Source organism: Limulus polyphemus, unplaced genomic scaffold, assembly GCF_000517525.1.
Source record: "Limulus polyphemus unplaced genomic scaffold, Limulus_polyphemus-2.1.2 Scaffold1402, whole genome shotgun sequence".
NCBI classification, from domain to species: Eukaryota; Metazoa; Arthropoda; class Merostomata; order Xiphosura; family Limulidae; genus Limulus; species Limulus polyphemus.
In genome coordinates this window covers 268,974-281,976 of record NW_013667012.1, presented here as the reverse complement: position 1 = coordinate 281,976, position 13,003 = coordinate 268,974, and the positions used below count along the sequence as shown (strand labels likewise).

The window sequence follows — 13,003 nt, the reverse complement described above, 5'->3', positions numbered from 1 at the left end:
TTATAACATAAACAAAATTTAGTTTAATGAAATTTTGAATGTAAGACACTAAAACCTTGTGTCCTGTGCAGTAAAGGGTACCCAGGGTGATAGGGTTAAACAAACAAAAGAGCACGTTTGAATACAAGCATTACCAAACGAGAAGTGATAATTAGCTAGAGAAGTGTAGAGGGAGTCACATGCTTCATGTCAGCATGTCCATGCTCCTATTGGTGAGGAGGTGACTCATGATGACTTGCATTAGAGACATGCTGGAATCTTGCAATTTCAATAGGGGGGTAGTGGAAGGCTTGCAACATGTTTAAAGAAAACGTTCACATATAGAGGGCAGCACTGAACAAGAATAGCTATTCTTATGAGTGGATGTAGGTACAGTATGGGAATAAGCTTTCAATTAAAAAATAATTTTTTATATTAATCTTGTGAGGTGTTCACACTGTAATAATTTCCTTCAATGTTGCTTTCCTGTGACTTCAACTTATATGTAGTTCAATTATAATATCTATATTGTATTAAAGCTTATCAGGTGTTTTTAAAAAAGTATGGAGAATTTATTAAAAACGAATGTTATGAAATCAACTAACAAGGATTTTCTTGCAATAAAAGCAAAGTCATAAATACATAATGTAGTATTTCAAGCATGAAGTAAGTCTTCAGCAAACTTCATGATGCCATCTTGCAAATGTTTCTGCCACTAGAAGTGGGAATATTAAAGTTGCATCCCCATATACCTGTAAATATATTTCAACATTAAAATATACAGGTGCTTATTGCCATTGTTCTTGCATTACAATAACAGCTAACATAACAACTGACAAACAGCACATTTTCTCCTCAGTTAACTGCTATTGGCAAGTTCACAAAACCTATAATTCAAACATATTTAATTGTTAGAAAACAAGTGAAATACAATATCAATAAACGTAAATAAAATCATGACCTATATCTCCAGAATGTAACTGGCTCAGTGAACTTGTAGGATATCAACAGTTCCTGATGAAGCTGAAATAGCGAAATAATAAGCTAATAAAGTTACATTCCGGAGACATAGGTTGTGATTATTTTTGTCTATAGATATGTCTCATAATAAACTCCAGTTTGCGTTAAACAAAGTTAAGAATAATAATGTGAAATATAATGTTTTGTAATGAAACTGATTTTCATTTCCCAATAATTCCATGTGAAAGCATTACGTAAGAAAATTACTAATCATTGCACTGTTGTTAGAATTATGATAAATGTACAATGTTTTCTAGTTATCTATAAGCTCTAAATAAGGATGACGAAACTTCTACTTTGTAAAAACAGAAAATAGAATATGCTAAAATATACAGGGTTTAGATTCCAACAAGGGGCAGCTATATTTAATATAAAAGGTTACTGGCTGAAAAAAGGATAATATTTCCTGGTTTTAGTAATTTTTTATTGAATGCTCATATAAAATTCATTATATAATACAAAAGAAAAATTTAAGTTTATAATCTCCAAGTAAACATCAAAGTAGTCAGAAATGCAAAAAAACAACAGAAATCATTAAAATCTGTTTCAAAAGAAACTGGAAAGTCCAAATATGTGTTTGTGAGGTGGAAAACTATTAATAATGTATGGACTATTTTTCTATTTTACTAACAGAACATAAGTTTCAAAATCATTAAATTCTTGAAAGCCATAAGCAAGTGTGTAGCTATCATAAGTAAAACCTGATAATTCTAAATGCAATAAAAATTTTTAATTGTATGAGCCAAAAAAATAAAAGAACTCAGTGCATTAGTCATTACAAGATTTCAACTAGAGAAGCTGTTTCTAGTGTATATAACAGTCTGTGTATACAATTCACTAGTCTAAGCCTTTTAGTTTGTGAATTCTAAATTAATGTTAAACTGCAAAGAATATCATGCAAACCCCCTCATCCCAGTGTGGCCTAGACCAATCCTTGTTTTTCAAGTTTCTCACAAAGTTACACGAAGGTTATCTGCGCTAGCTATCCCTAATTTAGCAGCAAAAGACTATAGGGAAGGCAGCTAGTCATCACCACCCACCATCAACTCTTGGGCTACTCTTTTACCAACAAATAGTGAGATTGACCATCACATTATAATGCTCCCTTGGCTGAAAGGGCATGTTTGGTGGGACAGCGATTCAAACCTGTAACACTCAGATTACAAGTCAAGTGCCCTAACCACCTGGCCATGCTGGGCCAGATCAATCTTAATGACATGCGAATTGGTTACAAAGTGATTTTCTAGTAACCAAAAAAGTACCAGTCTGCTCTTGTCTAGGTGCAACATTATTTCATTGTTATTTCATAAAAACAAATCTCTTCACTACCTCAATGATCTTGAAGCATTTGAAACTGCTAGAGAGAAGGATATTATATATAATGTTTGAATTCAGTTTCTCATTCTCAACTAAAACTTAGGAAAGAATGAGCTACTTGGTTAAAACATGCTTAATAGAATTATATTACAGTTTGCATTTTCAATTTTATGAAATTATTTGAACTGCAAGATAAGTTCAGCAAAGTTACTTTTTCATTTGAAAATTTTTATGGACTAATGTTTAATGTCAAAACGAATGCCAAACTGAGATATGGAACTACAAACTGGTAAGTAAAAGAAAATTAACAGTTGACAGGCATAAAGATAACCCAATTATTAAAATCTCAAATCATTCTGTAGGAGGATAAAAAATACCCTGTTTGTTGATTTCATATATATTCAGTTACCTTTACTGGTGTGGCTTCTTTTTTTATTTTGCCCCAGGACACTGCTTCATCTGGCAGAGCTCCAGAGTCACTCCCATCAAATTCATTGGCTGTGTTAACATAAACAGAAAAATCTGCTCCATTTCTCTGAAAACATGATGCAAATTAATAATTAAATCAATAAGTGCTCTTTGCAGGTTTTAATAATTTTCCACACAAAAGTGAAAATTTGTATTTTAAATCTACACTGAACAGTTTTAATTACAAAAAATTTCTAAATAAATTTAAGAATATCCCATAAAATTCAAAAAATGTAAATGCATTATTACAGAAAATAACAGATTATTCGAACATAGACACTCAGAATTCCAGTCCTATAAACTAACCACTAGGCCATGCTCAGGCATTCGTAACTGTAGTAAAATATTTCTAAAAAATACTATTGAACAATGAAAAGATGTTTGAGAATAAATTATAAACAAAAAACAGACCATTAACTTACAAAGCTGTTGAACTATTTTTTGCTTTATACTTTGTGGGATGTTCAATACGACTTGCAAGTAACAAAAGCACCATAGAAACAGTATTATTCATTTACATCTTAATATGTAATCAAGGTGTTGTTTAACTTTCACTGACACTTGTATGTCCCTCCAAGAGCACTACCTCACAAGTTTGAAATTTTATATCACCATGAAGAATGGGTATTTCCTTTCAGACTTCACAAGTTTACCAGTTTTAAGTTTCAGACAAGTAATCAAATATTAAAAACTTGTGTCTTTTTGTTTTTCTATCATGTTTCTAAAAATAAATCGGACACTGGGAGACTTATTTACAAGCGTGGCAGTGAAAGAGTTAATGACTACATCAGTTTTCAAATTATGTACAAAGAATTTGCTTACTACTAGCTTGAATATAAATTATAACATTCTACTTAGAAGCATTTCTGAATGAAGGCTTACCATCATATTGGCATTGCAAATGTGATGTTTGACAAGTCCACCACCTAATATGATAATCCCAGAGTTAACAGCTTTCACCGCTATAGAGTTAATTCTTCTTATATCTGGAAACAATTTAATTTGAACTACCTAAATCTGATAGACTTTCATGTATGAATAATTGAAGAACTATGACTAAAATTACTTCTATGTAAATTATTTTCCGAAAAACTTAACTCTTATTGTCTTTCATGTAAACAAAAAAACATGCGAGTGAAAACCATAAATTCTACTGACTGTTTTTTCTTTAAGAATTTTTTTTTGTTTAAATGAAAATTTGTCAATCAAGTAGTCTATTTGGTTGTTTAAAAGGATCTTAATACCTGCTTCATATATGAATAGTTGAAAACATCCATATTTACCAAGAGCAGTATAAGCTAAAGTACTAGGAAGTTTTAAGTAACAAATTCATGCACAGAAGGTCAAATAATCATTAACTTTATCAATGTAGAATAGTAATAACACTAACAAATTTGAAAGTTCAGCTACAAGTAACATATGTTTTGTGTGCATAAATCCAAATAATTTTGACATTTTTCCAAAGCATATAACTTTGCTCTCTTATGCCAATGAAATATTAAACTTCAAATGAAATAAGACAAACTTAGTATAGTACATGAATAACAACACTCATCTTAATCTTTATCAATCTAATTGAGTAAGCAGTTCAAGATTAGTGACAGTGGTAGATAGCCTCAGTAGCTTTACCATAACAAAGACATGGCAAGTTTGGAGACAATAGGAATCAAATCAGGGCCTATGAATCATGAGTTCCTTCCCATTCCCAAATTACCCATGCTAAACAAATATGAAGTAAAAAAATAAACTTATAAAGCTAAAATTAGGCAGAGCACAGGTAGTTCATTACATAGCTTTGTGCTTAATTAACAACAAACAAGCACAACAGTAAATTTCCATTACTTGGATAGTTGGAAAAATTAAAAAATAGTAATAATCAGTAATTCTAATTTTGATTAGTTGACTATTTTCATGACAATCAAAATAAGAATTTCAATTAATTGCTTGAAAAACCCAAAACAGTAATAATGAGAAACACTAACTTTGACGAATTACTTTTGCCGTAATTTCATTTAATCGATCAGTTTATGTGACATTAAGCAATATAATCATTGCTCAGTGATTATACTGCTTAATCAATTAAATCATACAGCTCTACTGGTGGCAGCAACTTTTCTGTCTGGATCAATTTGACCAATATTATCAATGCCAGAGGTGCCTGTAGATATTTCACTGTAACAATCCTAGGATGAGTCACTTTTAACTTGTGTTGGTGCTAATGGTGAGGAGTCATCCGAGTTACTTCATTAACTCTATCTTTAAGCACATAAGATGAGAGAATTAGCAGAAAAGATCATCAAAAAACCAAAAACGATCTTTTTACTCCTGAAAAAGAATAGTCACTATTCAAGTTTATTTGAATATCTGGGTCTTTTGAAATCTTCCAGCACACATAATTGTGAAGTTGGCATGTCAATACTTTCTCCATCAAATTCTGCTTTTTGAAGAATGTTACTTTAAAGCAAGGATCCAACAAAGTAGTTAAGGTGAAATTTGAATTCCAGCATGTTTCACTGTTTTCAGTCCAAAGTAATTTGTGATGTCCTTTAACAGGTACACGTGAAGAGTACTCACAGTGGGGATAACTTCTGAAATAATATAGTTTGTGAAGATAATGTTTTTAGTAATGTCTTCAATTGATCGCTGTAACTTTAAACATGTCTCTAATAGGGACCAGTGACTATTCTGTTGAGGTTAATGATCTTGCTGTCAGTTGTATACAGGCATCTTGCTCTCTTTTTTTCTCCAAAAGTTCCTCAATGATGAATTCCATCTTGTCTGTACAAATGTTTTTATTTACAAGCATATTTAAATAATTGTGCACATCTATTAATTTTGAAAATGCTAGAGATGAGTGGTTAAAATATGTAACAATCTTTCTACTGACTGTTATGAGATCAACTAAAGCCCACTTGGATTCAAGATATTTATGATCACATGTCATAATGTGTGTGTGTGTGTTGAGGAAACACAGCTTACTTCATAATCCAGTATCACTAGAATCACAATAATTAATCCATTATCAATTATTAGGAGACGAAAATAGTTCTTTGTGATTTTCGACATTTACTCTATAGTACCACCAGTAACAATTGCATGAAAAAACTTGACATTAAGAGTAACAGTTTGCAAATCCATTATGTTTTGTGATCCAGTATCTTGTGACACCAATGAAACTGTTGTTTGTTGCGAGTATGATCAGATATCTAGGACAATGTTTTCAGATAAACAGGTTTTTGCTTGTAATTCATATTGTGATTGTGTTTTCTCCATCAAGTAAGCCCCTAATCAGTAACAACTGAATATGGTTAGCTATCCAATGGAACCATTTCACCAGTTGCACAGTGTAACTCTTTAGCATGACTACTATTAATGCCCCAAACATTTCTGAATGGTTTGTTGTTTGGTAATTCCACATAGGAATCTTTTTTTCATTCGAAGTCATTTATGATAATCAGTGAACACAGATCACCATTTCTCTCGTCACTGAGAGAAATCAACTAAATCTGTCTTAGAGATCAGTATATTGGTAATTTGGCCAAAGGATTTGGTTGGATATTAAGTGTCTGGTTATATTTCTAAACTATCAAAAAACACTATTAAATTAAAAATAAGCATGAATATTAAAGTTAAGGAAACAAAAACTCAACATTTTACCTTAAATCTGAAAATATTTTGCTGCCAAAAAGTAAGAATCTACTTTTTGTGCAAATGTATTGTGATTTACATGTCTGAAACTAGTACACATACTATGAGTATTTTGTACTTATAAAATCATCAGTACTTCAAAAAGTAAGAATGATAATATTTCACACATTATATTCATTACAAATATTTCAGGCTATAAGTTTTATTCTTTAAAAGTTTTTATTTCATATTTCACTACTTTTTTTTTCTGATTCCATTTTTTTCTTCAAAAATCTATATCTTGATTTAAATTTTATTTCACTTGTGACTTAGTGTGTTTCCCCATACTTTGTATTATTATTTTTGCAATTAACTTAGTAACTAATTTTTCTCTTTGCGTAACTACTCATGTTTAACAAATTATTCAGATTATTTTGGAGAAAATTTTAACTATAATTTGTTAATTAGTTTGTTATTACTTGAAACATTAGAAACATTTTGTACTTTAATATGCATTTTAAAAAAAGTTCACTTTGAAAAATTACCAAGAAATAAGAACCTTATCATTACATTTTTCTTTTGAGAATAAATGACAGCAAGTTTATTAAACAATGTATATAACTTTTCACTGAGGAAAACTTTGAATGAAATACTTTCTTTACATTAAATTCATTAATTAAAATTAATCTATACATTATACATGATATATATATAAATTACTTCTGCAAAAAATGTTTATGGCTTTTAAAATATTTAGTTACTCATCTTTTTTTTTAATTTAAAACAAAAGCACAGACTATACAAGGCTAAATGTCAAATTAGTTATCAAATAACATTTAATAATTTTAATATTTACCTCAACCGTAAATATGAGGCTAATGCCATTTTGGTAGAAACCTGTTTTTGAAATTAGTTTTTATGAGCCCACAACAAGAAAATATAATATATTTGGATCAATAAGTCACTGGACTCATCAGTCAACTATTCTGTTCAAGATGCTGAACCATTTTCTTCAAGCATACAAAAACTACAATGAAACAGTTATATTATGTCCAGCATAAATCATCATGTTTAAATGCAAAAGTTACAATGCTATGTCATATATTGTTTATCATTTCTACAATAGCACTTACTTCCTTGTGATACCCATATTTATCTTAAAAACTGCAAAATGTTTAGTCATTTGTACTTTTAAAAAATATTTAGAAGAAAATTAAAAAAAAAAATCTTACCTTGAACAATGTCAACTATCAAACCTGGATCCTTGAAAGAATGAAAATATAACATATCTCCCAGAGAACCATCAGTAATGCCAGGGCAGAAAATTGGTATTTCATTCTGAAGACAAATATTGGAAAAATCCAGAGCAATGAAGCCTAACAACTTTATTTAGAGAATACAAATGCAATCTAATATTACATATGGAAAATCTCAAACTTTTTGAAGTCCAACGTGTTTTCTTATTAATGCATTTTCTTGGCTTTTATGTGAATATTGTAAAAAATGATGCTTATTTTAATTCATATTTCAGCTAATTGCAAAATTTGTTAACCGAAGAGCAGCCTTATAGAAAGTAGGAATAACATCCAACACTTCAAAAAATTTTCTTACACAACTTTAGTATACTTTAAAAATTGAATGTTACTTTGGAACACATGACTGGAACTGTTTATTAAATTCTACTGCCAAATTTTGCCTATTTTTTGTTTTAAGCCTGATCAACTTGTACATCCCCCCCCCCCATATATATATTTAATGTAACATTTAAGAGACAACAAGGGGCCTTCTGGTTCACTGAGACTACCCCATTCACTTAAACTAAAACAACAACTGAAATCCAGCACTGATCATTTGAATATTAATTTAGCTTTCCCTTAAACTTCCTTAGGTTTACTGCATCCACCACATCTAAAGGTAACCCATTTCAAAAGTCAATCACCTTGTTGGCACAGTAAAACCAAGTTTAAGATGCTTCAAATCCTGCTAAAATTTATATTTGTACAACCTTGTCCTACTGCTCTCAGCACTAAATATGAAAAAAAAAGATGCATTAATTCTATAAACTCTCCTAATAATCTGGAACATCTCAATTTGATTCCCTACAACTTTTTTTTTCAAGAGAAAAAAATTTCAGAGATCAAATCCTGATACAATATGACAATATTTCCATTCCAAATATCATCTTAGTAGCTCTCCTTTGAACCTTTTCAACATTTCAATGTCCTTTTTAAGGTAAGAAGCTCAAAACTGAACACAATACTCCAAACAAGTAACTCGTACATTGAAATAATAGTTTCATAAGACTTGTATTCAACATTTCTGTAAATATAACCACAAATGTTGTTTGCATTACCACTAGCAACAGCATGCTTCTTAGATGGTTTTAGAGACTGATAAAAAAAAACAAAGATAATTAACTAAGTGCAATAGTAAGAAAAATTCTGCAACATGAATATCTATGTACACACACACACTTATATATATTAGTTAAAATTTCAATTGCAGTGGCATATCAGATTATGATACTATTTAGCTTACTTTTTAAGGCTGCTGAAAAGCTATTGTGTTATTTTGTGACATTACTATTACATTAATATTTTTGGAAATATAATATATCAACATTTTTGTAAGTCTCTCTACAGATACAGCTTAGAAGTAACTACTAACACACACTAACACTCAAAGAAAAACTTGTTAATCTCCCTCTTTACATTGTATGTTATGTTTTTGAATTTATTTTAACTTTTAAGATTCATCTGACAATTATACTGCAAAATGTCATGTATTTCTTATTCATTACTATTTCTCCTGTTTCATAAATCTAAACTTTGGGTTAATTGGTTTTATTCTTTTTTTAAATAGTTACAAAAAAATAAAAATCAAACATTAATTAGCAATAGTAATGACACATTTTGTAAACACTTAGGTCTGGGGGAGTCAAAAATGTAAACTCATTTTGCAGAGTTTTAAATTTTGAAAATAAAATAGGTAAATTATAGGACAGAAATGTAATACTTTCTGCCAAAATTTCACTCTCAATGTAACAAAAGGCTTCTCAAAAACAATAAGAAAGATATACCTTTGCTGCCCAGTAGCATATGGAGCTTGAGTTGTTAATTTCTTTTCCTAACCGAGTTATCATCTTCGATGGTGACCATATTATATTCTATTTCATTGGGAAAATCAAATAAAGAAACTTAAAATTCACTAATAATATATTTATTTAACTGCTTGTACAAACAAGAAGTAACATTTACAAAATCTCAGCTTTAAGTGGTAAATTGTAGACAGTAAATAAGTTATAAATCTTCAAAACCTTGTATAACAAGTGTTTAAATTAATAAACTTAATTATTTTTAATTGATTCTGATAAGGACAATGTTGCCCTAGTTGATTCTTGTGCTTCAAAATCTCATCTATTTTTAGGTATAACCAGTGTCCTTTTTACTTTCAATTTAGAAGTTATTATGACGAAGACTGATCTGACAAAAGAGGTTGACCAGTACTTATCTTTTCCAGAAATATTGGCATCTAGCCAAGTAGGGTCAATATCATTTTTCATGATTCTTTATACCCACAAATTATGTAATTTTAGCTATGCACTAACTTACCATGGAAGAAATAGACTTGTGGCTGTTTGGTTTATAAGATCAGCAACCTATCAATAATATTTCTAAAATGACAGATCATTTTGCTCCAAAACAACTCACAACAGAAGTGCCCTAAAATCAACTATGTGTGGATTTGAAAATGGAGTGAAATAATTGTGTTCCTTAATACTAACATTTCATTATTACAGTAATTACTGAACATACATTCTTTTATGTAAAACATCAAGTAGTGGTGTGATTTTTTTAAAAATAATTACTTTCTTCATTGTTGCGAGTCATAATGTTGAAATACTACAAAAATAAAAATTATATCTAAAATAATTGTAATAACTATGAACAATCTTCTGTGTTACTTAAAAGATGAACCTCAAATAAACAATCCCTATATTTTAGTCGTTCTAAAAATGTAGAATTTGCTTTCCAAGAATAAAGAAATAAATTAAATTAAAATAACACTTACAGCTGATTTCTGTTCTTCAAGCATTCTTGAAAGAATTGGAATAACCCATGTCTCAAATTGACAATAATTATCATTTGGAACTAGAAGGTTGCCTATTCTGTTGATCCCTTTCTCTCTACAAGGACAAACAAAAGTTTAATTTCTTTCCCCAACATGCAATGCCAAAAACTGTTCTAAAACTGTGTGTTAATGCACTAAATAAATTAACAATTAATTAATTAAATAAATTGTAAATCTAAGGCATCATTAAACTTGTATTTCCAAATACCTACTACTCTAAATACTGAAGTTCACACGTGCAACCTTCTTACTTCACTCAGGTTGTTTATTCAAACTTTTAATCTTAAACATCTGAATCAAGTCAGTTCAACCCCAAAACTTTAAACCTTTCCTTCTAGCTAAAATTTCTTAAATTAGTTAGCATTCCAGTAAATGTCTCCACATCTCTTGCCAAGTGATCTTCTTTCCAGAGTAATAAACTCAAACTGTACACCAAATATTAAGGCTTACAAGATTATGATATCACTTCTATTTTTATTTTAAAGTTCCTACAAATAAAACTAAGTTTCTTTTGCTTTCTTTTCATCCCAGCTAAACATTTTAAGTGTAAGGTTTTATAAACAATCACATATTTTTTTTTCTCCTTTAGGGAAGTCATACTGAGTTTAATATATTAACCCTTTCATTACCAAAGTGGTTTACATCCATTAGTGTTTGAGCTGGGTAACATGGGTATTCCTCTGTTTAGTAATGATAATCTCAGTTTATAACAGCACTTCCTGATATGGGTCTGAAGAATACTTGATAGGTCAGTGACATAGTTTATGGTTTTACAAAAAATACCTTCACCTTTCATGAGGAGTAACTGCCAGCTTTTCAAATGATTATATGACGTCTTACAACAGATTCCAAAACTAATCTATATATCTGTGTGTGTGTGTGTGTGTGTGTGTGTATATACACACACACACACACACACGTAAAGCACAAAAATGTGTGTTTGTATGTTATCTAACTTTTCTAGGTCACTGGGCCAATCTCAACAAAACTTTTTGGGAGATGATAGTTTGGAACATGGGTCATGTCAATAGAGGTTCACAAACTCCTCCAACCCCTCTATTGATGTTATTGAGTATTTATTATATTTGATGCAAGTTAATGTTAACTACATTCATAGATAGCACCATGTTATTACACCCCCCCAAAAAAAACTTTATTACGTTTTATATAACACAACATAGACATAGTGCACTAGCACTCCCTATGGAGGAATGAAAGGGAAAAAAATGGTCACCACTATTGCAATAATACATAAATTCAGATGAAATTTATACCACAACATCCACCCTAACGCAGATACGAAGAGCAGTTTCTGGAGTTATAGCCACTTTCTACTTTTATCCATGATCTTTAAACTTTGTCTCGTAATACACTTCTGCGGCCAGTGACCGCCAATTAATTACTGACGTGAAACAGTATTGAAAGACATTAAGAGCTGGGTGTTGAAAACGGGTAACAAAAAGCACCCTTACTGCCACTACTTTGGCCACTACCTTTTCATACAAGGTCACCCCCTGACCATCATGCATTTCTACCATGTTTTAAGTATATACACAGTGAGTTCTTAAAGCTTATACAAAACTTTGGATGAGGTAATAAGGAAATGTAATAATATGTTATAAATAAATTGTGTGAAAGTTACGATTTTTGTGTTATTTATCATAGTATCCACCCCCCCATAACCCAGACAAAGGACAGGCACCTCAACTTGTAGAGATAAACTCAAGCAAAGAAATTTTGTACATTCATTACCTTCACGGATGTCTCAAATTGGATAAATTGTATATGATGGCACTAACATTAGACAAAAGTGAATGGTTTACCTCCCTCTCACATCATATGTGGCGTGGTGATTATCTTCATCACTACTAGACATACTAAAGTTCAGAAGCTACTTAATAGACTTACAAACTGAGGCTAAATAAAAGAGAAAAGTTTATATAATAACTAAATGTGCCAAAGACTTTAATAATCATTAGAGACAGATAAAACAAGATTATTAAAACTCATAATTTTAAAAGGAGGGAATAGAGATCTTCAAAACTTATAGAAACAAGACAGGTAACTTAAAGTGAAAATGCATTTGCAAAAAAGTAAACATGCAAGTTCAAGGTTTGAAACATAGTTTTAACATTATTTCCTCAAGCTACAAATCCCTATTTTAACTCTCCTAAATATTACACCTTTTAGACATGGAGTCAAAATAGGGATTTGTAGCTTAAGAAAATAATGCCAAAACTATGTCTCAAACCTTGAACTTGCATGTTTACTTTTTTGTGATTGCATTTTCACTTTAAGCTATCTATTTTGTTTCTGTAAGTTTTTTGAAGATGCCTGTTTCCCTTTTTAATTAACAATTTTTAATAATCTTGTTTGTTTAGTTTTTTTATGTCCATCATTGACGTAACCTTGTATAATAGCAATATTGTCTTATTTAACACAATTTAGTTTAAAGAAATAT

The 13,003-nt window shown here is 30.3% G+C and overlaps 1 protein-coding gene across 1 annotated transcript in view; it reads right to left on the bottom strand.

Annotated features, from left to right (window-relative positions):
- Positions 1-24: 24 nt before the first annotated feature.
- Positions 25-13,003, bottom strand: part of LOC106463423 (probable deoxyhypusine synthase) — a 17,475-nt gene continuing 4,496 nt past the window's right edge. Inside the window, exons 5-10 of the mRNA XM_013923448.2 lie at positions 10,483-10,597; positions 9,491-9,577; positions 7,644-7,749; positions 3,667-3,770; positions 2,726-2,851; positions 25-731 (exon numbers count right to left, since the gene is read on the bottom strand). Of these exons, the coding sequence (XP_013778902.1) occupies positions 654-731; positions 2,726-2,851; positions 3,667-3,770; positions 7,644-7,749; positions 9,491-9,577; positions 10,483-10,597 (616 nt within the window). The 3' untranslated portion in view covers positions 25-653. The remainder of the gene's footprint in view (positions 732-2,725; positions 2,852-3,666; positions 3,771-7,643; positions 7,750-9,490; positions 9,578-10,482; positions 10,598-13,003) is intronic.